At 42.1% G+C, this 22,731-nt stretch overlaps 1 protein-coding gene across 2 annotated transcripts in view; it reads right to left on the bottom strand.

Annotated features, from left to right (window-relative positions):
- PRKCA (protein kinase C alpha) overlaps nucleotides 1-22,731 on the bottom strand; it is a 1,411,833-nt gene that overhangs the window by 309,866 nt on the left and 1,079,236 nt on the right. For both annotated transcript variants that reach the window (XM_078654315.1, XM_078654314.1), the window contains exons 6-7: nucleotides 11,420-11,576; nucleotides 11,173-11,307 (exon numbers count right to left, since the gene is read on the bottom strand). In XM_078654315.1, the coding sequence (XP_078510441.1) occupies nucleotides 11,173-11,307; nucleotides 11,420-11,576 (292 nt within the window). The remainder of the gene's footprint in view (nucleotides 1-11,172; nucleotides 11,308-11,419; nucleotides 11,577-22,731) is intronic.

The raw sequence follows: 22,731 nt of genomic DNA, 5'->3' as shown, positions 1-22,731 counted from the left end.
TTAGCTTCAGGCAGTTGTTAAACATCCAGCCATCGACAGCCGCTAGGCAGGTGTGAAAATGGTGAATAGATGCATCCAGTTGCCCTCCATGAGTGGATTCTGGCTACTTTAGCAAATATGTAAATGAGTCGTCAGGAATATATCAAAGCTGTAACGGAAATGTTGAAATAGATGCAGCAATACCTACTCAGGGCACTGTGGCATAAAGTTCTTTTGAAAAGGTGTTTTATGGAACAAACTGAGGCAAAGCCTATTGGTTCCACTTTGCCAATGCTTGTTTGCTGCCGTATTGGCTTTAGTAATGCTTTTAGACTTGTGCCTCCAGCATTAACAAAGCTAATTAATAATGAAGGGTGTCCCTGTTAGAATGTTCTTTTTTATCCTTCCAAGATGGCCTTCATGTGACTTGTAGCTGATATGTGACAGCCATCTTTTACAAAATAAAATGATCACACAATTCCAAGATAGCCTTCACTTTGCGTCTACGTGCAGCGTGCCAGCCAACTTGTAATACTACTTCTTTATACTTCCAAGATTGCTATCTCCTTGCATCTACCAGCTACAAGACAGTCATCTAGTAAGAATGTAAAATAACATTTGACTGCTGTTATTACCTTTGCCAATGCTTCTGCAATAGTTCTGCAAGCACTGGAAAAGCCATATTCGGCAGAGGGCAGGCAGGGGGAGGAGGAACAATATCCGAAAAGTAGAGCGGAGGTGAAGAGATGGAGAAAGAGCGTGTGTTTGAGGGGAGTTAGTGAGTATAACTTGGGAGTTGGGGAGAAAGAAATAGAGAGTTTAAAAGAAAGGGAGTAGTAGGGGCTTGCACTCCCCTCAGGTTGAGTGCTAAAGCTAAAATGCCATAGAACATACAAAAGCCAAACAGTTTCCTGGCATCAGCAATGGAAGGATACCCTCAGTGAATCAAGTGCAAGGTGAAAGTCAAGTCACCAGGAGTTCTACAAACACATGTTTAGAGAAGAACGTCAGGGAATCAGGAACAGGGACTTATTATTCTTTTTTCGAAGCATTTGTGGACTACATAGAACACCCGAAAGTACCCTGGTGCTATCATGGGCTGGAATGCCGGAATTGGTGTGGAAACACAAGTTCTCAAATGTATTGCCCATTGCACTGCGAAACCGTAATCCTGTGGTAATCCTACTCCTCGGATTTACCGTTCCCTGCCCATCACATTTCCATCCTCATACTGATATTTCCTTGCAATGGGTTGCACACCCAGGGGGAACTACATGAAGGAGCCAACCCAGACCTTCCGAAACTAACCTGGTGCCGTACTGTATGCACAATCGCTATGGAAGCAAAACTGCTAAAGCCAGACGGGCTGTATAGGAGATCAATTTAAAGCAAATCTTTATTGTAAATCAGTGAAGATTACCACAGTAATGCTGAAGGAGTCACAGTAAAAATCACAGTTAAAAAAGGAAAAGAATATTTTTGAATTTTGAAAATTCAACAGATTAAAAACATAAGAAAATCCTTAGGACCCGAGTTGACGCCTCAAGACTTTGTTGGCTGTTATGATAGGCGCTGTGCTAGAGTCTCTTTGAGGAGTTTGCCCTTCACCTTCGCGTCTGCTTCCTTAGATTCTGTTTTCATGTGCTTCGATCTCAAGCGCTTCTCGTATGATCACACATGCTCCAAGTAACTGGATGGCTATGTCGTTACAGTTTTCTAAATGGCAAATGAGGTGATCATCTATCCCTTGAAAACAGACAGACGTGGCCTGCTGTGTGAGAAATGTAGAGTAGTGGATGTAGAAATATACCTTTATGCACCAAGTTCTTACACAAGCTGGGCTATCCAATCTTGACGTCCACGCGACTTCCCTCTCTTGGAATATCCTCAGGGTCTAGTAAAGTATGATGTGCATTAGCTGGACGGGACAGTGCAAGACCTGAGGGCCAATAGCAATGTGGTGAACTTCCCGTTATCTCTCATAGGAACTGATAGCATGATTGGTATGTAAAGACAGTGAGAACATCCTGTCTAAGCATGCTATCTGTCTCACTGCCAGAGCAAGTGACCACAGTACACCATGGGTGAAGGTTGAGGCCTGCCCTGCGCCCAGACCCGCCCTATGTTGAAATCCAGCATAGTCGCCAATTTACCATTCTTCTTCTAGATTCCAATCTCACTGGCGGGTTCATGGACACTTGCTGAGTCAGGGAGGGAACTCACCCTAGTTGCTCAGGTTGCATCTATTGTCCACTTGTAAGGTTAGGATGATAACCCATGTCGCTTTACCATGCCCGAGTAAGCCCATAACAGGTATGACCTTCTTCAGATACACACCCCAGGAGAGAAAAGCACCGCCCACACTGAATCACTCGGTCTCATTTGGCTCGCTAACATTATTTTACCAAATATCATAGGTGACGCTAAACAATGCAGACTCCAGGCAGGCCCATACATCCGCATATGCTATGGCTATGTACCCAGACTTGTCTGTTACGTTTGTCCGAATGTAACTATTTTCAGGTTCCTAAGATAAGAAAGCCCGGTTTGGAGTTTGACTTTTTACTTCTTGGCTGCCAAATTGTGGGATCAACTTTCGTATCCAGTCAGGTCTCAGCACTCTCGCATTCCCCTCCGTAAGTCTCTAAACACTAGACCCTACTCTCTAAAAGCATAATCGTGTGTGGCCCTAAATTCAGCAACCTTGCACCAGAATAAACACTGGGATAACTGCACGTGTTACAAATAGATAGAATATCGTTGCCAAAACATTGAGCTCCATTCACAAAGTTAGGGGTAAAAAAGTGAATGCCACATTTCATACACAGGTCTTTCCTTTTCTATTAATATTTTACTGCACATGCCTTCTCTTCCTACACACAGGGAGATTGGTTCACCTCTGCCTTCAGCACCAGAAGTGCATTTGTACATTTGTAAATATCTACCAATACCCAAATAAATATTTTGCGGGCAGTAGTATCATTTGCCAGGCTAAGTCTCAAACACAACCTTGGACACAGTCTATATTCAAACGGAAGTGTAATTTTAGATGTGTACTGTACGCATTTGTTGCATTAAGTATGTACATTAAATGTTGCATTTTTACTTTAGCCTGGTTATCTCAATTGTTGTGAACTGGGTTCGTAATCACTACGAAAGTTCCATATGGGACAGTGCTCTGAGGCAAAGCTAGATCTGCAGAGGACCTGCCAGGTAAAGCTACTATGACACTTTTATGTGGGCAGTAACACTGCCACGTGAGAGCTGATTGCAGTAAAAGTTTAACCAAGTCCCAATGTCCTTGAAAGGGCTTGGCTGTTGCTCTCGGTTACAATGCTGGAGGATGAAGAAAATAGTCTGGGTGGTAGCCGTTGCCCAGAAAGTTCGAAGCAAGGTGGATGGTTCCTGGATCAATCTGATGGTTATTGGCCACTGTTTTGTGGGATTAGGAAGTCATCTGGCCATTTGATGTCAACAAAAATGTAAGAGTCATGCCTTTGTTTCACAAGGTGTCTCTGTGAATACTCACACTTCGGTTGAGAGGGGTTCTCACACTGACAATTGTGCAAATGGCTGTGGTTCATCATTGTTTTTAAATAGCAGTGGTTTGCCTGGTGCTGTCACCGCTTTCTTCAATAAGCTTAATAGACTGGGTTCTACAAGTCACCATGACAAGATACCTGCTTCTAGCCTCAAGATATACAAAGCTTTGGCTCATAATCAAAGCTCAAATGGCAGCTAAATAAAATGATCTATTTGCCAAACTGCAAATCCCAATGCTATTGGGTGAGTCACTGCTTCCACTCGCAGGAATTCAACTAGTTCTCTCAAAGAATCCAGGTTGTTCTCTTGCAGAGCTCAAGTGATGCACTTAAGAGATTCACCTACACTATTGGCAGGGTTTGATAAGGGTGTACTCTCTTGATTCTCATGTACTATTCACAAAGGACTTATGTGGAGTTTCTCCAGAAGCCATCTACTGTTCCCATAATGGCTTCATTACTGTTCCTCTGATGTTTAATATTAGAATTTGGAAACACATCTATAAATCTCAGTGACCCGTTCGGTAGACCCCCGGTATGCCTCTTGTGGATGGACTACAGATCCCACCCAAAGGGAAGGGTGCCAGTGGGAAAAGTGGGCTGATCCATTGCCCCAAGCTGTATACTAAGGTATGCGTAAGCAAAATGTGATGACAACTGACAGAGCTGCTGGCCAGAAGCACCTTTGTATGAATATTATGCATGTTTTATTTTTTAAATAATGGTCAGGCGAGACAGCTGAAGCTGTCTCAAAGGCAAGACATAAAAAAACATTTGAAAACACTGATTTTTTTAACTGGGAATGTACATTTTCTATCTGTTTTGTTTACGCTAAACTGCACTTGTTGTTTTGAATTACAAATATAATATGTATAAATCAAAGGGAGGATTTTAGTGTACGGTAAGTGGTTCTAAGTGAGCCCTGATTATAGCTGTCCTAAAATACTAATGTTATGATTTTTAATTGGAAGAAAAATTAAGAAAAAAAATGAGTCAGCCGAAATATTGGCAGAAGCAAGGTTTTATCGTAGTAGTCAAAGACATATTGTTATTATAATTTCTGAGAAAAACTGATGTTGGGGAAAAATATACCTATCTCTTTTAGCAACATGATTACTAATTGAAAATGTGTTTTCGTGCATTGAAAATAGTTATTTGTATAACTCCAATTAAATAGTGAAAGAACATATACTACATCAAGTGAACGACAAGGGACGTCAGATGAATTGGTTTCTGGCGTATGACAGGTTTCTCTTAGAAACAAACACATTGTAAATGGTTTAAACTGCCCACGAACAATCAATGAATCATAACACTTGTATAGCTCGCTACTCACCCGGAGGGGTCTCAAGGCGCTTGGGGGGAGGGGGGCGCTACTGCTCGAACAGCCAGGTCTTGAGTAGTTTCCTGAAGGTGAGATGGTCCTGGGTCAGCCGAAGGTGGATGGGGAGGGAGTTCCATGTCTTGGCCGCCAGGTAGGAGAAGGATCTGCCTCCGGCGGTGGCTCTTCGGATGCGTGGTACGGCGGCGAGGGCGAGGCTAGCGGATCGTAGCTGGCGGGTGGGCGTGTGGAAGGTCAGGCGGTCGTTGAGGTACTTGGGGGCCCAGGTTGTGGAGAGACTTGTGTGCGTGGGTGAGGAGCCTGAACGTGATCCTCTTGTTGACGGGGAGCCAGTGCAGGTTCCTCAGGTGTCCGGAGATGTGGCTGCGTCGAGGGATGTCTAGGATGAGTCGGGCGGAGGCGTTCTGGATGCGTTGTAGTCTTTTCTGTAGCTTGGCTGTGGTTCCGGCGTACAGGGTGTTTCCGTAGTCCAGCCGGCTGGTGACGAGGGCCTGGGTGACCGTCTTCCTGGTTTTGATCGGGATCCATCGGAAGATCTTGCGGAGCATACGGAGGGTGTGAAAGCATGAAGAGGAGACGGCGTTGACTGGTCACGAACATAGTACTTCTTTATGCACACAAATAACTTTTTAAGAGCTTCAAATGAGAAATAAGCCTTTTTTAATGAATGATACAGTTTTTCATACCAGGCTGACCATATGTTGTTCTTTCAACTGTAAATAGAGATACAGTACTGCAGGCTGCAAATACGGCTACTCTAACCTTATGTTATTAGAATTTCTATCAATTCCCTCTCATGTAGCTCTCCAAGTCTCCCTGTTTGTGTCTAGGCCTACTGTCTTTGAGAATATTTCTACTGGCGCAGAATGACGTTGAACGTCTCAAACAAATCCGCGCATCTACCCATGTCTGGATGTGAAAATGCGCAAATATTGAATGGTAATTACATCCAAAGTCACACTGTCTGCACAAAAATCCAAGCTTGGGGTGTGGGAAAGGTTAGCAAGGAGATTCCCTAGGTCCCTGTTGACCTTATATGATCATTGAACATTGTCTTTCCAAAGCAGTTTATCCCTCTGTCTTGAGGGATGGAACGGAATTAATTAGACCCCTTCCTCCTTTGACTGACTGACTGACTGAAGGTATTTGTAGAGCACACTACTGCCGAGGCGTCTTGAAAAGTAATTAAACACAACGCTGACAAGTTTAATGCTGAGAGAAAAGCCAGGTTTTAATTTCCTTCCTAAACAGCAATCGGCTTGGAATCATTCTCAGATGGCCGGGAATTGAATTCCATAGCTTAGCTGCCAGGAAGGAAAAGCGTTTTCCTCCCCATCTTGCTCTTTTTATCTTAGGAAGTTTAACCAACCCAAGAGTGGCTTACCTCAAAGAACTCGTTGGCAGATAGTGGCAAAACAGAATGTACATCCTCTGCCGCGCAACCAAACAGGGCTTTGTGAACCAGACAGAGTGATTGAAACTCGACGTGACGCCATACAGGTAGCCAATGAAGTTGTTTAATCGCGTTTGATGTAGGATGATGTTTAGGTAGTTTAAGCAACACTCTGGATGCCGCTTTCTGAATTGATAGCAGTTTTGCCAATTGGGCAACACCTGCTCCTAGAGAAAGAGCATTGCCATAATCAATTCTAGAGAGAATCGTGGCGATTATGACTGTTTTCCTCAGGGAGAGAGGAATGAACGGGAGGATCTTTCTCAGGCCTTTCAAAATAAAAAAGCAAGCAGATGACCTTGATTAATATGAGCAGCCCAGGCTAGATCTTTATTGAACATAAAGCCAATATTCCTAGCTTTATTCACTGGCATAGGGCAGACACCGGCTGTAGTTGTCCACCACAGCTGATTCCAGATCGAAGCTTTTTGACCAAACTCTAAAACTTCAGTTTTGTCAGAATTCAGTTTTAAAAAATTGGAATTCATCCAAGTCATCAGGGCAGAGGTACACTTGGAGAATTCAGCTGCCATGACATCCACCAAATGAGTTACAGACACTATCAGCTGAGTGTCATCAGCATTTGACACCAGCGTAAAGCTATGGATTTTTATTAGTTTTGCCAATGGGGTAACATAAATGTTAAAAAGTGTGGGGTATAAGGCGGAGCCTTGAGGGACTCCCCCAGGAAGTAAAAATTCCTCCACCTAGTAACCATCCCAAAAAATGATTTGTTCCCTAGACAATAGGAAAGAGGAGAGGAGGGCAAGAGCTGTACCCATGATATCTATGTCCTGTTACCATTGTATTAACACCGCATGGCTCACGGTATCAAAGGCTGCTGTTAAATCAAGCAGAACTAGGGTAGCCCTTCCTCCCTCATCCATAACCTTGCGTATTTCCTCTGCTGCCTTAATCAGTGCTGTCTCCGTGGAATGTTTTGCACGGAAGCCATGTTGTGTGTTATCGAGAATGTTGTTAATTTCTAGATAAGATGTTAATTCAACATTCATGGCCTTCTAAAGCACTTTGGCAGGCAGAGGTAAACAAGAAATGGGGCGATAGTTTTTTTCGTCTAATGGGTTCAGCTTGTTTTTTTTTTTAGAAGGGGACGAATACAGGCATTTTTCCAGAGTGTTGGATAGACTCCTGAGATCAGAACTTGATTTAACACAGGAGAGAATGCGGAACTTATCTCTTCTGGGGCCAGATGTAACACATGCGGGGGACAAGGATTTATTGGAGAGCCTGATTTAATTTGTAGCACTACATTTTCCACTTTCTCCTCTGCCAAAGATGTTTAACCCCTTCGGTGCTCATGACAAGGTCAGCTCGTCATGCAGTACACTGGTCGTGTGCTTATGACGAGCTGACCTTGTCATGAAACAATGAATTTAGATATTCTTCAGCACAGCAGAATAATCTCCCTAGCAGCCAAGGTGTTAATTGTGATAGGCCATAGTCCATATCCCTAGGAATAGACTGCACAGAAGCATTTCCCTCTGTATCATTTGCTGCTCTTGAAAGGTCATTATACACAGACTGAACCTTACTTTGAAAAAAGCTTACTTTGAAGGCATTTTTATTGCTCACAAAGGGACTGAGCAATAAAGATGCCTTTAAATATTATTAACTTGTCACTTTTGCTCCGTTTTCAGAGACCGAGGTCAAGGGGGTTGCAGTTGGGTCGAGGGGATTTTCCAAGTTACTAGACCTGCAGGACTAGTACAATTTTTTAGATTTGTCGAGCCCTGCTCATAACTTAAAGGTAGGTGATCATCAGTCAGCATCTAGCTTTAGTCTACTGGGAGGCGGTCTCCAGCTGAAGGGACCACCACTCAGTTAAGCACCAAAGCTCTCCAGCCACTGTGCATTATTGAAGCCAAGTTAGCCAGGGCCAGTTTCAGGCACCCAGAGACTGTGGAAAGGAACAAAACATTTATTAAGCCAATTACCTGCCTTTACATTGGCCATATAGAAGGACTCCACATGTCTATGCATGTAGGCTTTGATGGCTACAAAGCAAGTCTGCACCCTCGTTGCAGGCATATGATGTGAGAAAGACGCAACATCATCCAATTTGGGGGAGAGGAGTTGGCCTAACGGCTAGGGCGGTCGACCTTGAATCTGGGGAACTGGGTTTGAGTCTCGGCAATGACGCTGAACATACTGTGATTCTAGGCAAATCTCCCCGTGCCTACCAAAAAATGAATGCGTCCTCATGTAATGCAACTGGTGCTTTGTAAAGCGCTCTGATACCCGATTCAGGTCAAGTTTACGCTTTAAAAAAAAAACTGTTTAAAAAAATGGGCTTTTGAGTGCGGTATACCAAGTCATTGCTTTGCCCTAGTGCTTCTTAAGAGAAACCTTGTGCTCAGCTGCCTACAACAAAGAGTTAGTCTTGACTTAAAAAACACAGTCTTGACTTAAAAAACACAAGTACTGGCAAAGCCAATGTGATAAGGCTAATGAGCATGGGTTTAATGTTACAAGGCATGCAAATACAGATGTGTTTCCAGGCAGCAGCACATTCAACCAAGACTTATTGGCTTTGGCAGCACTAGTTGGTGATGGTAGCATTGGCGGTGGTGATACTGGTGGTGGTTTTACAGATGGAGATGATATTGATGCTATTGTAATTACTTGTTGTATTGATGATACTGGTGGAAGTACGATTAGTGGTGTTGGTGGTGTCTGATATTGGCGGTGGTATTGCCATTATTGATCGTGGTATTGGTTGTGGTAAAAAAAGGCTGGTGGTATTGATGGGGGTGGCTTTGCTATTAGTGGTAGAGTGTGGTATTGGTATTTGGTGGTGATATAGGTATTTTGGTGGTACTGGTGGTTGTTTAGTTGGTAGTATCTTAGTGGTATTGGTAGTGTCTGGTGGTTGAGATATTTGTGTTGGTACGGACGGTGGTGTTGTAGTAATAAAGATTGTTGTGGTATTGATGGTGGTGTCTTTCCTATTAGTGGTTGGGTGTGGTATTGTTATTTGGTGGGGATATAGTTAGTGATATTTTTGGTGGTGGTAGCGGTGGTGGTATAGTTGGCAGTAGCTTTAAAGTATTGGTGGTGCCTGGTTGTTTAGGTGTTTGCATTGGAGGTGGTATTGGTGTTATTGATTGTCTTATTGATGGCTCTGGTAATGATGATGGTGGTTATATAGTGTAGGTGGTATTGGTGATGGTGGTGTGTGGTATTGAAGGTTGTGTTGGTATTGGTGTTGGTGGTGTGTTAATACAGGGATTGTACCTGTGGTGGTGTGGTACTGGTGGTGTGAAAAGTTAGTTGAGGCAATGAGACAGTCAAAAGTGCACGTCAGTAATGACAAAAGCTTTTATAAAATGACTGCTACAGTAAAAAAGGGTTGCTTTCTGTATACAGAGTGTGCGAGATAAGGACCTAAATGGGACAAAAAGTGTTACTGCTGTGTATTGTTGGTAGATGCAGGGTAGCCCCTGTTTCATTCGCAGGAGTAGGTGGAAGGATAAAAACAAACAGTCAATAACATGGCAGTGAGAGAGTAACACTCCTCTGGCCTGATCAAAGGTATGATTGACAATGTGGACAATGTGTCATGCCAATAGCCAAAATAGGCTGATCTAGATAAGCCAATGGTTGAAGGGGTTTGACCCAAACCTCACTCTATACTGTAAGCAGTTGTACTACTGTGATGTAAACGTAGACTATGAATGTTACTGTTCACGTTGCATGCAGTGTTCAGAAACAGGTTTAACTGTGCTAATTGCACAAGTCTGCCATGTTTGATTGGTTATTGAACTATTCCCAGCTGCACAAGCCGGCATTGGAGAATATGACCTATCCGAGGTGGTAGCCTACAGCATATGCAGATGTACTTCATAGTGCAAACCTGTTCCATTTCCTTCGTTTCAACCCCCACATAGGAGAACAGCACAATATACAATCTAAGCAACCACAAAATAGGAGAGTAAATCAACCAGTAAGATCCATAATACGCTGTAACACATTTAAAGGTGTTAAGCACACAGTCCTGTTTTGGAATGACTGAGAACACCCTACTTTGATAGTATCTTGATAATAGGAGTCTTTAAGATTTAGGATTCCCCCACCCACTCCTAAGGATTCAGTTAAGAATCTAGGAGTTAGGTTGGACAAAGACCTGTCCCTTGCTACCCATATCCAACAGGTATCCGTGGTCTGCTTCTGCAAGATAAAAAACATTAGAAAATGTATTGATTTCTTGCCTGAGTCAGCACGCAAAACCGTTGTGCATACCCTAATCACCTCCCATCTTGATTATGCTAACGGTCTTTGCCAATGGGTTTGCCAATTGGACTGATCCGTAGACTTCAGATAGTGCAGAATTCAGCTTCCAGACTGGTCTGCAAGGTCCCTCTTCGCAAACAAATTTCCCCTTACCTGAGACAGTTGCATTGGCTACCTGTGGCCAAGCGCAACGAATTTAGGGCCCTTACGCTTGCCTTTCAGGCATTTCAAAGAAGAGGGCCAACTACCTGAGAAAGAGACTTCATCCTTACCAGCAGAACAGATCTCTTAGGTATAACCACAAACGATACCTTAATCCCCGGTTCGCAAAAGCCAGAATGGGTTGGGGGCGGAACATTCGAGGTGAGGACCTCTAAATGCTGGAATAACTTCCCTCCTCAATTGCGCACATTGCAGTCCAAACAGGAATTTAGAAAGGCCTTGAAAACTTGTCTCTTTAGTCGTAGTGACCACTATCTCTACTGTTGTCCGTACCAGCGCCGGGACACCCCATGGGGTAGCTGCGCGCTATACAAGTATCTTTATTATAATTATTATTATTTTATCCACAATTATTTTGCATGTTGCACAAATCATCCACTCACCATCCACAAGCTGGCATTTTGATAAGCTCTGACACCCCAAAAGAAAAGGAGCCCATGAAGTCATTTCTCGTTGTCCGGTCCCAGTCCCAAATCTCCACTGATAGCCGTCGATCTTTGTCTGCTGGCTTGAGTTTGCTGTAAGAAAGCAGAACACGGCTGTCAGGGCCATTTATTTTAGCAGTGTTGGCAATGAAAAAGCAATCGAGCTGAAAGCAAGCAGGGTGTCACCAGAGGGCTTCAGACTTACAACGTAAAGGACTCGTTCCAGTGCGGGTTCAGGCTCGAGCGAATGGTCTTGGTTTTCTTTTTACTTTCACTCTTGGGGTCAGGGATCAGCTTTAGCTTCACATATGGATCTGAAAGCCCATTGGGATCCATTGGAATTAAGTTTCTTGCTTCCTGAACTGCAAAAACATGTTTTAAACACAGATGTGATACAAGAGTCAACAATCGTATTTTTCTTTTTTTTTTTTAAAGGGTGTAGAGGGTCAATGCACAACTCCACGAAAATACCCATAGTCACAGCAATTTGACTTCTACAACATTTCCCCTGATCAATAAACAAAACATGCATATTGTGGATCTTCAGTTTGCTTCAAACACACATACTTAAGGAAGAGAGGGTGCACAGTAGCAGCATGAAAACGAACAGCTATTTGTCAAATGTCCATACAGACACGAAACACAACCAAAAGAATGACAACTATCTTGTGTTTATTAACATGGTCTCTCTTCTTCTGTTGGTCACTTCAGCAAGCACTCCTTGGAATGTCCATTGCAGCAGCATGACGTGAAGAGCTCTGCGGATAGGCTCACCCACTCCTGAGCAGTACAGTATTGCACACATATACCATTGAAGAGCAAAACATTCATTAATATCCCAATATATTTCTTGAAATAGCACAAACACAGTTTATATAACCGTCACCGTGCTTTACAATCAGAGATATCTTGTGAAGTTACATAGATACGGGCAAAAGTAAGAGACTGAATAAATAAAATAATACTTAAAGTGATCTTTTAATTACATACAGCACATTCAAGTAGTCAGATGTGTATAGATATATACGGAAATGCTCGTGTGGATACACATATTGACAGAGGAGGCGTAAATGTACAGATGATGGAGGCAGATAATGAAGGCTTCCCATGGTATCCAACTTAATGATATTTGAACCAGTGTTTTATCATCTAATTTTCTGGAGTTGGAGATAATCTGGCTGCTGCGTCTAAAACTGATTGTAATGGGGCAAGTCGAATTGCAAGAATGCCATTGAGAAAAGCAAGCTCATATTATATTCCAGGTGGATATCATCAGAGCTTGAATTGCTAGCTTTACATCAAGCGTGGGAAAGATTCAAGTGGTGGATTTGAGTTGGCATAATTAAAAGTGTGTACTCTTTGCCATTGCTTTTATATGTAGATTCGCATTCAGTTTGTTATCAAGGGAGAAACCTAATGATAGTGAGTTTGACTGATATTTGAAATTTTGTTAATTAACATACAAGCAAATCACAAAATGTATTGGTAAAATCATACACCCATAAAAAGAAACTTGTATTTGAAAAAAGGGAATGTGTCGCCATGTTGGTTAAAGCAACAATTCTGTAAGTGGAGATTCTGATACATTTCATTGATTGTATACACAAGATAATTTTTTTCAGATATAACCCTGGACATTAAAGGCCTGAAACCCTGAGAATAGATTTTTCAGCCACATGGTATAGCACTAAAACGTTATTGTGAAATATCACTAATCCATGAAGGCCAAACAACTAGATTATTGGATGAGCAACAATAATACCTTATATGCATATACATTATCACTGGACATGATCAGAAAGACATCTGAAAGTGACCATTAGATGCCTACTACATAATGACACAAGAAGAGAACTGAGAAGTTGAGCTTGTAGAGTGAACAGATTTACTCAGACAACTGCAAGTAACATACACAGATTATTATTAATAATGAATATGTACACTTTACAGGCAGTCTTGATCTTCAACAAATTTAACGAAATTTTTATAATGGTGTGCGGTCCAAAATGTTAGCATCACAGTGGACTCCAATCTCCTTTCAAGCACTAGCACTTTTTCATACTTCGGGGTTACTTTTAGTGCAGCAGATTCTTGGGCCCCAAACATAGTAAAGCATAGGGAGACGCTATCCCGGGTGGTTGGATCACTACTCGTCTCCCCTCACCACTGGGAGGCAGACGTCCATCGATCAAGATATATACCTCCCTGTGTGTCCCAGTGGCGTGTTATGGGGCGGAGATCTGGGGCATGGGTAAGAGTGCGGCTATCCAAATAGAGGGAAACTGCTTTTCCAGGAAGATAGTGTGCCCGCCGTCACTCCACACTTTCTTTGCCATAACGAACTGGGCCTAGGATATACGATTGATAGACTTCGTACCCGCCCTTGCTTTGGTTGTCTGTGTGGAAAACGCAGAAAGCTGCCCTCACAAGGGATATAATTATTAACTTCCTAGCATGGGATAAAGGTTTGTCAAAACCCTGGCTGGCTTACTTATAGAACGCATTTGAGGAAATTAGTTTAACCAATGCCTTTTTTAATACCGCACTCCACACCTTACCTTGGAAAAAACACGTCCAAGCCCTCCTATTAGCACAAGTACAGGACTATATGCTGGAAGCCCATAAGCCCACGGTTGCAAGTTATTAGTAATTATGCCCAGAAAAGCCCCTTACTAGTAATCCGGAGGATGTTGGAGGAAGATGGGATTGAGCACTATTACTTTGGTTTATGGCTGACACTGTGAAATATTTGCTGCCTTTCCCTTTAGACTATTCGCACAAGCTCGATGTTCAACCGTGCCTTTGTAATGGTCACTCTGGTCAACCTATGCTGCACTGTATTTTCTTTTGTTGTTATTACATAAGATTTACCAAGCAATACCTGGTCCCCTTATTGAAGATCAGAAATCAAACATGGTGAAGGCTAGTGTATAAGAAGTTAAGGAAGTTACCAGATATTGAAACGTGCTTCTGTGTCAGCTCATTTCTGCGTGCTGCGGTTCACTCTAGGGGTATTCTGCATTCTGACTAACCATGTTCTTTCCACAAATATTTAATAGTGCTTTTATTATCCTGGCTGGACATGTGTTTTTCACTTCAATGCTGTTATTTGTAATGTGATTTTATGATGAATTGATATGCAGTGATTGTTTGGTTTTAATATGTTATTTTATCATATGCTCGTACTTTTATGGCTACATTAGTGACCGAATAAAGTTTTATAAAATGAAATGAGTATAAACTAATGGTAAAGTTAATTGAATTACTGAAAACAATACATCTGTATATTGAATCATTTTGTGTTATGCTAAATGGCGGTGTGTCCCTTTGGAAGCACTTTTGAGTGTGGGTCTACTAGTAGTGAGTTGACCTCGCAAGGTTAATTGGTTCTGCTGAATCGCAGAAACCCTTCATAAGAGAAAAGGTAAGTAACACTCCTATGTTCAAGTCTGAATTGAGAAACTTCAGAGAGTGGGTGTGAGAAAGCAAAATGTAATGAACAAGATGACACCAAAACAACAAAACTTCAATAATGAGAACGGGAGATATGAATTTTTAAAGATGTAAAGTAAAATAATGTCAGAAAGTGCAAATGGTAGTCAATGTTCGCTGCAGACCGGAAGCTAGGGGCAATTTTTGGCTGGCCTTGATGGAGCTCAGTTCGGATAAACTAACCAGGATAGATCTGGTGGGATCTGGTCGGATGTTTTACCTTGAGACTTTGTCGTTTTTCCGGAAGTCAAAATCATTCAGTAGGGCAAGGCAGCAGCATGTAATTGGGCAAGTCCTCACACAGTCGGATAGGCATTGGACAAGGTCCAGCTGAAACCATTTGGTTTGGTGGGAAAAGCTCAGAGTGGGAGAAATTTAAAAAAGAAAGTCTTCTTGTTGGTCAGATAATTTTGGCACCTTAACCAGGCCAAGATTGCTCCCTTCAGACTTAGTATCTTTTTGGAGCTCAGAATCCTTCAGCGGTGCAAGGCTATATTGCTGTATCTGATGTTGAGTTGGGCAAGGCCGGATACACCGTCAGTGAGTACATTATAATTAAGGCTCCCAGTTTTCCATTTTTACAGACAAAAAACAATGTGTTTTATGTCTGCATTTATTTTTAATAGTGGGAAAAAAAAAAATTGGACTTCTTTTAAGTGACTCTCACAGACATCTTTCATGAATTGTAGGCCTACAACTGAGGAGATAGATAGCACTGGAAATTAAAAAACAGGATTAACTTTCCGTAACGAACGGCATATGTCAACATACATTTGTGGTATAATGCTATATTTACCAGTGAGTTTATTTTGATGTTATATTTGGCAGCTTAAACAGCTAAAACATGACAGACATCAAAGAATATGTGGGCATCTATTAGTTAAATAAATATGGAAATGTACGATTTTAGGACTTCATTTACCGCAAAACACAAAATAAATATGGATAAATACAGATAAGTTAGTAAAAAAATAAATATGGATAAAGGCAGACTGAAATATTCCAAAAATAAATACCATAAAAGTGGGAGCCCTAATTATAATTCCAACACTGTCAAAATGTTTACATTGAATTAGTATACCGGCGATATTCTATTGCAACCACTATTTGGGATCCCTTAACAGTAAGAAGAGAAACTAACCTAATGTGATGAAAGATATAAGACTGGAAACTCAGACCTGGAAAGATCACAGGGACTTGATGTTTAGATATTTGTGGCGCAGATTACTTATGTGACGTGAGAGGGTGCTATTAGAATAGTCTCAAATTCCAGCACAGTATTAGTTACTACTGTGCCCTTTCTAAACAATATCAATATGCCAAATGTACTCCAAAACAAAGGGTATTCTCATGGGCCTCTCACATAAGGAGGCCTGATACATGGTCTTTGGGACATGTCAGCTTAATAGACCGTCATTGTTGGAGATCTATAGGACAGATTTAGGAAGTTGTCTGTGGGACATACAGGGCAAGGACACAAGAATATCACAAATTTGCAGTAACTAGGGACTGGAGGTCAACATACTGCAGCAGAGAATAACATATCAATGCCTTTTACGTGGTTGGAATAACCATGCCATGCAATCAGTCTCCCTTATAGGCAGGCCTACAAGAGGCCCTGAGCAACCTCCTGAGAAGAGGAGAGTGGGATATCTTTGCCGAACCACTTAAGTTACCTTCCATTGGCTTGGAACCTGACAGGGTCCTAGTTTATAATGGGGTACAGGATCTGATGTTCCTCCTAATTAGCTAGCCCACTGTGTCCCTTCAGCGTGTATAATGTTCAGAAAAAAGATAGGCTCTAAAACACAGCATGTTTGTCATAGATGAGTATATGGTAGCACAGAGCAAGCAAATAAAAAAAATTATTAGAAAGAGATACAGACATGGAAACACACAAACTAGAGGTCACACATGAGTGATGGTAATGAATGCACGTGAACATTTGTCTTTGGGGGCAACTGAGAAGGGGGTTAAACCCCACATGTTCCACATTTGCAACTGGCACAGTGGGAGACTCTTATGCTTTGCATTATGTGCAATCGGTTGTGAGGCACCTGAGCTAATCTAGGTTGAGGGATCACACAACAGCAAGATATCAGTGTGCCAGCATCCAGAGCACAAAATAACGAGGAGCCAAGAAAGCATAGGAAATTGAAAGTTTACCAAAAGATCAACAGACAGATGTTTTCGTACATTAAAGACTGAGGAATCTTTTCATCTAGGTGAGCCCTCCACTTGAGTATATCTGAGTTGTTAGAAGGAATGGCCCATACTAGTTCAGTGTGACTGTTTCAAATAAAGGTATGCATTCTTCACTTTGTAATAACAGCTGGAGGTTAGCAGTGTTGCTTTCTTGATGAAGATAAAACATGGGAAATCAATAGAAGCAAGAAAGCAGTCTAATGGAGGCAATTTCTTTTTAGGCCCCTGGGTGTTTGCTTCTTCTGCCTGCACACGATTTAATCACTAATCAAAAACTAAGTGAGCTGAGCCATATGCTTTGGTAATGTTGGAGTTTTAATAGTCTATCATACTGGACACTGATGCAAACCATCATATTAATCTATACTGCTATCGAAACAGAAGCAGCCATATGAAACTGTGGGTTCTTGATTTTCCATTGATTTGTATTTGTTGACAGATATAGTAGTTGTTGGACCTGGCCGTCTACGCAGGGTCACCCGCAAACCTTTTGCTTTCACCCCTGCTGTTTTGCTGAATTGTTGTTGTCCTTGGGACTCTGCACACATTGCCACTGCTAACCAGTGCTAAAGTGCTTTTGTTCTCTCCTTTAAACATGGTAAAAGTGTCTTACACACAATTGGAACATTCAATTTACTGACAAGTACCTAGTAAGGTTGTACTACAGGAACTCAGGGACTGTAAATTAAATGCTAGCAATGGGCCTACATCGCATATTGTGCCACTCCCTTAAGCAACCCATTTAAAACCGGGCTCAGGCCTGCTTTTGCAGCCTGTATGTGCAGTTTTCAAATGCAACTTTTACCTTACAAAATAAACCTCTTAGCACGCCTAAATCTTCATTTTTATTACACATATTGCCCCTAAGTTAGGCCATAAACAGCCCAAAGGGCAGGGTGCAATGTATTTAAAAAGTCAGGCATTAAGGTTTAAATGTCATGGTAGTGAAACACTCAAATTCGTTTTTCACTATTACAAAGCCTAACCATGGGACAGCATCGGAGTTACTGTCTTACATTTTATATGGGTAATTTCCAAATTGGTGTCTCTCTAATCACAATTTTAAATCCTAACTGCTGGATTACTACTTTCCTGTGCTTCTACTTTGCTGTGCTACCCTGCTGCCTGCTGCCCTCTTGCCTGGGTGAGGACTGGACCTGCCTCTCTTGACCCCGGACACACAGAGCGACTCTAAGGGCTAGTTGGCTGGCCTCCTGACTTGAGTCTCGGGGATAGAAGGCTCCACCAGCATTGCACCTGCACCTGGACCAACTGTGAGTCTACAATGCCAACTGGTGCCACCCCAGTCCTGGACCCTTGGAAGTGAGGCTACGGTGCTCTGCCAGCCGCTGTGGGCCCAGTAGAATCGACACATTTCCTCTGATATACAGCGCACTGAAGAGCAGAACCAGTGCGTAGCTGTTGCTGCATGGATTGGAAGCACCTCAAAGACCCACATCGCATCGCAGCCCATTGCCACATCAGAACCGCATCCCTCGTCAATGGCAGCCTCGATGACGAGGCTGGAATCCGTATCACAGCCTCGCAGCTCTTCAGAATCGACACATTGCCCGACTGCGCTATGCATCCCAGACTCCATACTTCGCATTGCAAGCCCTTGTCAATGGGATCTTTCATGACGATGCAAAAGGACCTCACACAGCAGCCTTGCCGCATCTTGGAAGCGTCCCATCACTTCAACTGTGTGACACATCTTTGACATTGATCCTTGCAACGTTTCGCAAACCAGGACTAAAGGTACTTTGTTCAGCGGGGACTTTGCTCCATTACGGTGAGTCTGAACTAGTGACTTTGTCTCAGTCTCGCTCGACCAGATGTACACAGTTGGCACTTTATGCCTTTGGCGCTACTTTCTCTAAAATCTTTAAAAATTGAATTTCACTGGTTATACTGATTGGATTGTTGTCATTGTGGTGTGTTTTCACTGTGCTTCTGTTTGAAGTGTTGCACAAATACTTTACACATTGCCTCTGAGTTAAGCCTGACTGCTCTATGCCAAGCTACCCGAGGGTTGAGCACAGGTTAATTTAGGGTTTGCTTGGAACTTAACTCTGAGAAGGATTGTGGTTGCTACTTGAGAAGAGTTTCACCTCCCCCCTCCCCCCAACCAGTCATTTAATTACTTGGCGCTTTTAGTTGCTATATTTACCGTACATTTTTTAAACTGGAAAGCTCCAATTCTACTGATTGGATTTTTGTCATTTTTGTTTCAAATAATGTATTAAGTTTTACTTTTTTTTTCCTAAACTGGTGTGAGATTTTTCCTGAGTTGTCTTTTCACTATATTACTGTTTGAGTGCTGCATAACTACTTTATACATTGCATCTAAGTTACTGTTGCATAAGAAGGACTCACACCCCCTGAACCACAACCCAAGTGCTCACAGCAGTCATCCTAGCAGAGTTGCTCTAGTTACATTGAAGAATAAGCAACAGAATGGATGGATAGCAATGTATATGAAGTGCACACAAGAGAAACAATCAGAGATTGACAGATTTAAAGATATGTGCAAATTTAGATTATGAACGAGGTGTCGGGTAGGAGAGGTTATCAGGTGCCCCATGTTGGTCCTTTAAGAGTCGATAGGTGAGATTTGAGTTCCTGGTTAAACTCAGAATGGGAGGTGTTACTCTGAGCTGTGGGAGAGCATCACAAACACGAGGACTAAGACATGCAAATATCTGAGCTTAAAGAGGCTATAATGGGATTTAAGGATGGTAGGGAGGTGGAGGCCGACTAACTGCACAAACGGTGATGGAGCATGGGGTGGGAACAGTTGCGACAGGCAGGGGTGAGACATGACATGCAGAGCCTTAAACATCAGGGTGGGTTGTTGTACTGCGCTTGTGTCCAGCTTCATTTTGAAATTTATCAAGCGTCTCAAGGGAGGAAAAAGTTTGTTGGGGAAGTAAAGTCCCCTTCAGACCATCCCAATACTCCACCTAAAGACCAAAGCACTTATCAGGATGTGCTGTTCCACCTTTGACTCTGGGACCACAGGAGTGATGAAATGGGGGTGTATTTAAATTTGCAGCGCACATTTAGGATCTGTGCGCACTACTTTTGATTCACATCGGTTAATCTGCTCTGGGCCTTCTTTCCGCCACCCTCTCCCCCTCCCCACCCCGAGAATATTTGGGTAGAGTCAGCAGGGCGACCGTACAATGCTGAAATTTAAAATAGAAAAGAATAAAGCCACAAGGGATGGAATTCGAAACGATCTATAAGAGTTTAATAAAGTATTGCATTACTTACTCATGTGGGTTCATTCCTTATCTATATAAGATATACGTTTATGACGGCACACATCACACTTACAGCTGTTCGACTCAACAATTCCACATACCCATCAATCGAACTAACCATAAGTAGAAATAAAGCAATTTCCATTCTAAATCAGCTTTTCGATTAGCCAGGCCTGATTTCAGGAAAACCCCTGTGTTCCCAGCCAGTGCACCCAAAAATAAGTAATGAGCTGGGCAGTGAAGCCCGATTTGAGAACCTGAACTCTGCTCAGTTCTTCTTAGGTTAACCCCCTAGGGTTACATATTGAGTCCTAATACTGAACCCAATCTGGCTCCTCCTGCCAGCTCCAGAATCCTGCATGCACTCTAACTGGAAGGTCCCTGGTCTCCTGTAAGAAATATCACTGCATCTTCTATGCACTCATAAATCAATGCACTTCATATTGTAAAGTGTCTAATCCAAAATAAAAATGTGCTGACCTGTATGCCCTTGCGTTTACAGTTTGTATATAATAGCGCACTTTCCAGAAACCAGACATCTTTTGCTCGTCTACTGCACTGCGCATTCTCACACTTGTCACACTGTTTTGTATGCGTAGACTTATTTTTCATATAACATCCTCGTCCCTTTTAAAGTGCTTGGATACCAATGCAACCGAGCCCACGCTATAAAAACTGTGCAAATAATTAAACAAACCACAGAACCACTTGACATGCCCTATACATCCCATTCATAACGCTTCTGTAGACGCCTCTGAAGGCTGTGAAGCTGTAGCATTTGTGGGCCTAGGAGGCCCCTCCCAGACCCCGAAATATCCCAATTATGTATGTCTTGGATTAGTATCCCCCTCATCGTTATGTAACGTAATGCACGATTTTTGCAACATGCCACCAAATAAGATTTGCTTTCGATTACTGTTTAATTCAAACACGAAATACCGTCATCGTTTGTCATAAAAAATATTTCAACAATACGATAATTAGATGTTTTCCTTCATATATCACCATCAGCCTCCGGCCGACAGGAAGAAAGCCTACCTGTACCCTGTAGTGTTTCTGGCAAGACTTACCTTTAGTTTTAGAGGGTAAACAGTGTACATTCATTGTATAATTTGCAAGAGAGAATTCATTGTTATTAAATTGAGCTAACACCAGAAGACCTTTGAAAGTGCATGAAATAAAAATGGGTCAAAAATCTCTATAATCTAAAAGGAACTTCAAAAATGTCTTAAAAAATGAAAGTTTGTCTGAGGCATACGAGCTTTACAAGGAGGGTTAGTGCTCGGCAAACACAAGTGAGAGGAAATGTGTACATTTTGCTTTTCTAGCTATTTCTCTGGTTTTTGCAGCAGCAGTGACACTAACCTGATCCTCGGCGCTGAGGTTAATAGAGAATACAGTGAGCATTTCCAGTCTGATGCTGTGACTGATTGCCTCTGACCTGCGGATGATACTCTCGCTCAGGCACTTGCTGTAAAACGGAGTATATTATGAGGGCTGGAGAATATACTTTGGTTTTCTATCAGTTCAGCTGCCAGCGATGCCCTCTTCTGGTTTGTTATGTCCACAGATAGCGTAAAGTGAGCGTGTGGCCCACTGTCTTCTCACTTGCAATGTGGGTAAAATAGGGCAACGCTATATGACAGAGGGCACATTTGGTGTTTGAGACCAAGAGTCCCCACTCTTTTTTTTTTATGATAAGAGCTAGTTCTGTTCAATGAAAATCATCCCAAGCTGAAAACATTATTAGTGTTGTAATTGTGACCACATCAGACAAGATTACATTAGTTGCCACTATATATGAAATATTACTAGTAGTGATCACCTCAGTTTATCAGGCAGAGTTGCCAGCAGTAATGTAAAACATGCTTAGTTAATTTGGAATGCACGTACATGGTAATAACAACCATAACTATAATGTCACTGGCACCAAAGTAATAATGTTAGTTATAAACTTCTCTAATGCCACATTATCACTCAGAAATCAGTGTTAAATCTATTTGGTAATTAAGACACACATATTTGTCCCAATGCGGGCAAACATCATTTTGACCAAGTAAAAGCTTGTAATGTGGTAAGGTGGGCTGCACAGAGAATAGCTACTTCCAGGTTGCCAGAGAACTACAAATAGTCCACGAGCTACTGATTCAAGAAGGCTATTTTATATGAAAGGATAGACGGACACATTTCATGCAGATCAGCAACGGTTTGTGACTTGTTAAAGAGGAATCCTAAAAAAAAAACACTTTTGTGAGTTTTCATTTTAGCTGTTTCTAATGATTGATTATTTTTTTTGTCACATCTAGAAGATATGAATCCTGGGCCAATGTAGACTGGGCGTGCAGACCATATTCAATCATCGGTACCCTGGTTAAGTTAGCCACCAGCAGGGACGGAACCAACTTTCAAAACAGAGCTAAGATGGAGCCCATAGAGCTTGGACGCAACTACATATTCTGGCTTTGTGCCAACCACTCCTTTGTGCCTGCACAGATAGACGTCCGAGGTGGACAAATTCCGAAATTCTGGCAAACCACATTATCCATTACTTATT

Source organism: Lissotriton helveticus, chromosome 7 (genome assembly GCF_964261635.1).
Source record: "Lissotriton helveticus chromosome 7, aLisHel1.1, whole genome shotgun sequence".
Lineage (NCBI taxonomy): Eukaryota > Metazoa > Chordata > Amphibia > Caudata > Salamandridae > Lissotriton > Lissotriton helveticus.
This window is presented reverse-complemented; position numbering and strand designations above follow the sequence as displayed.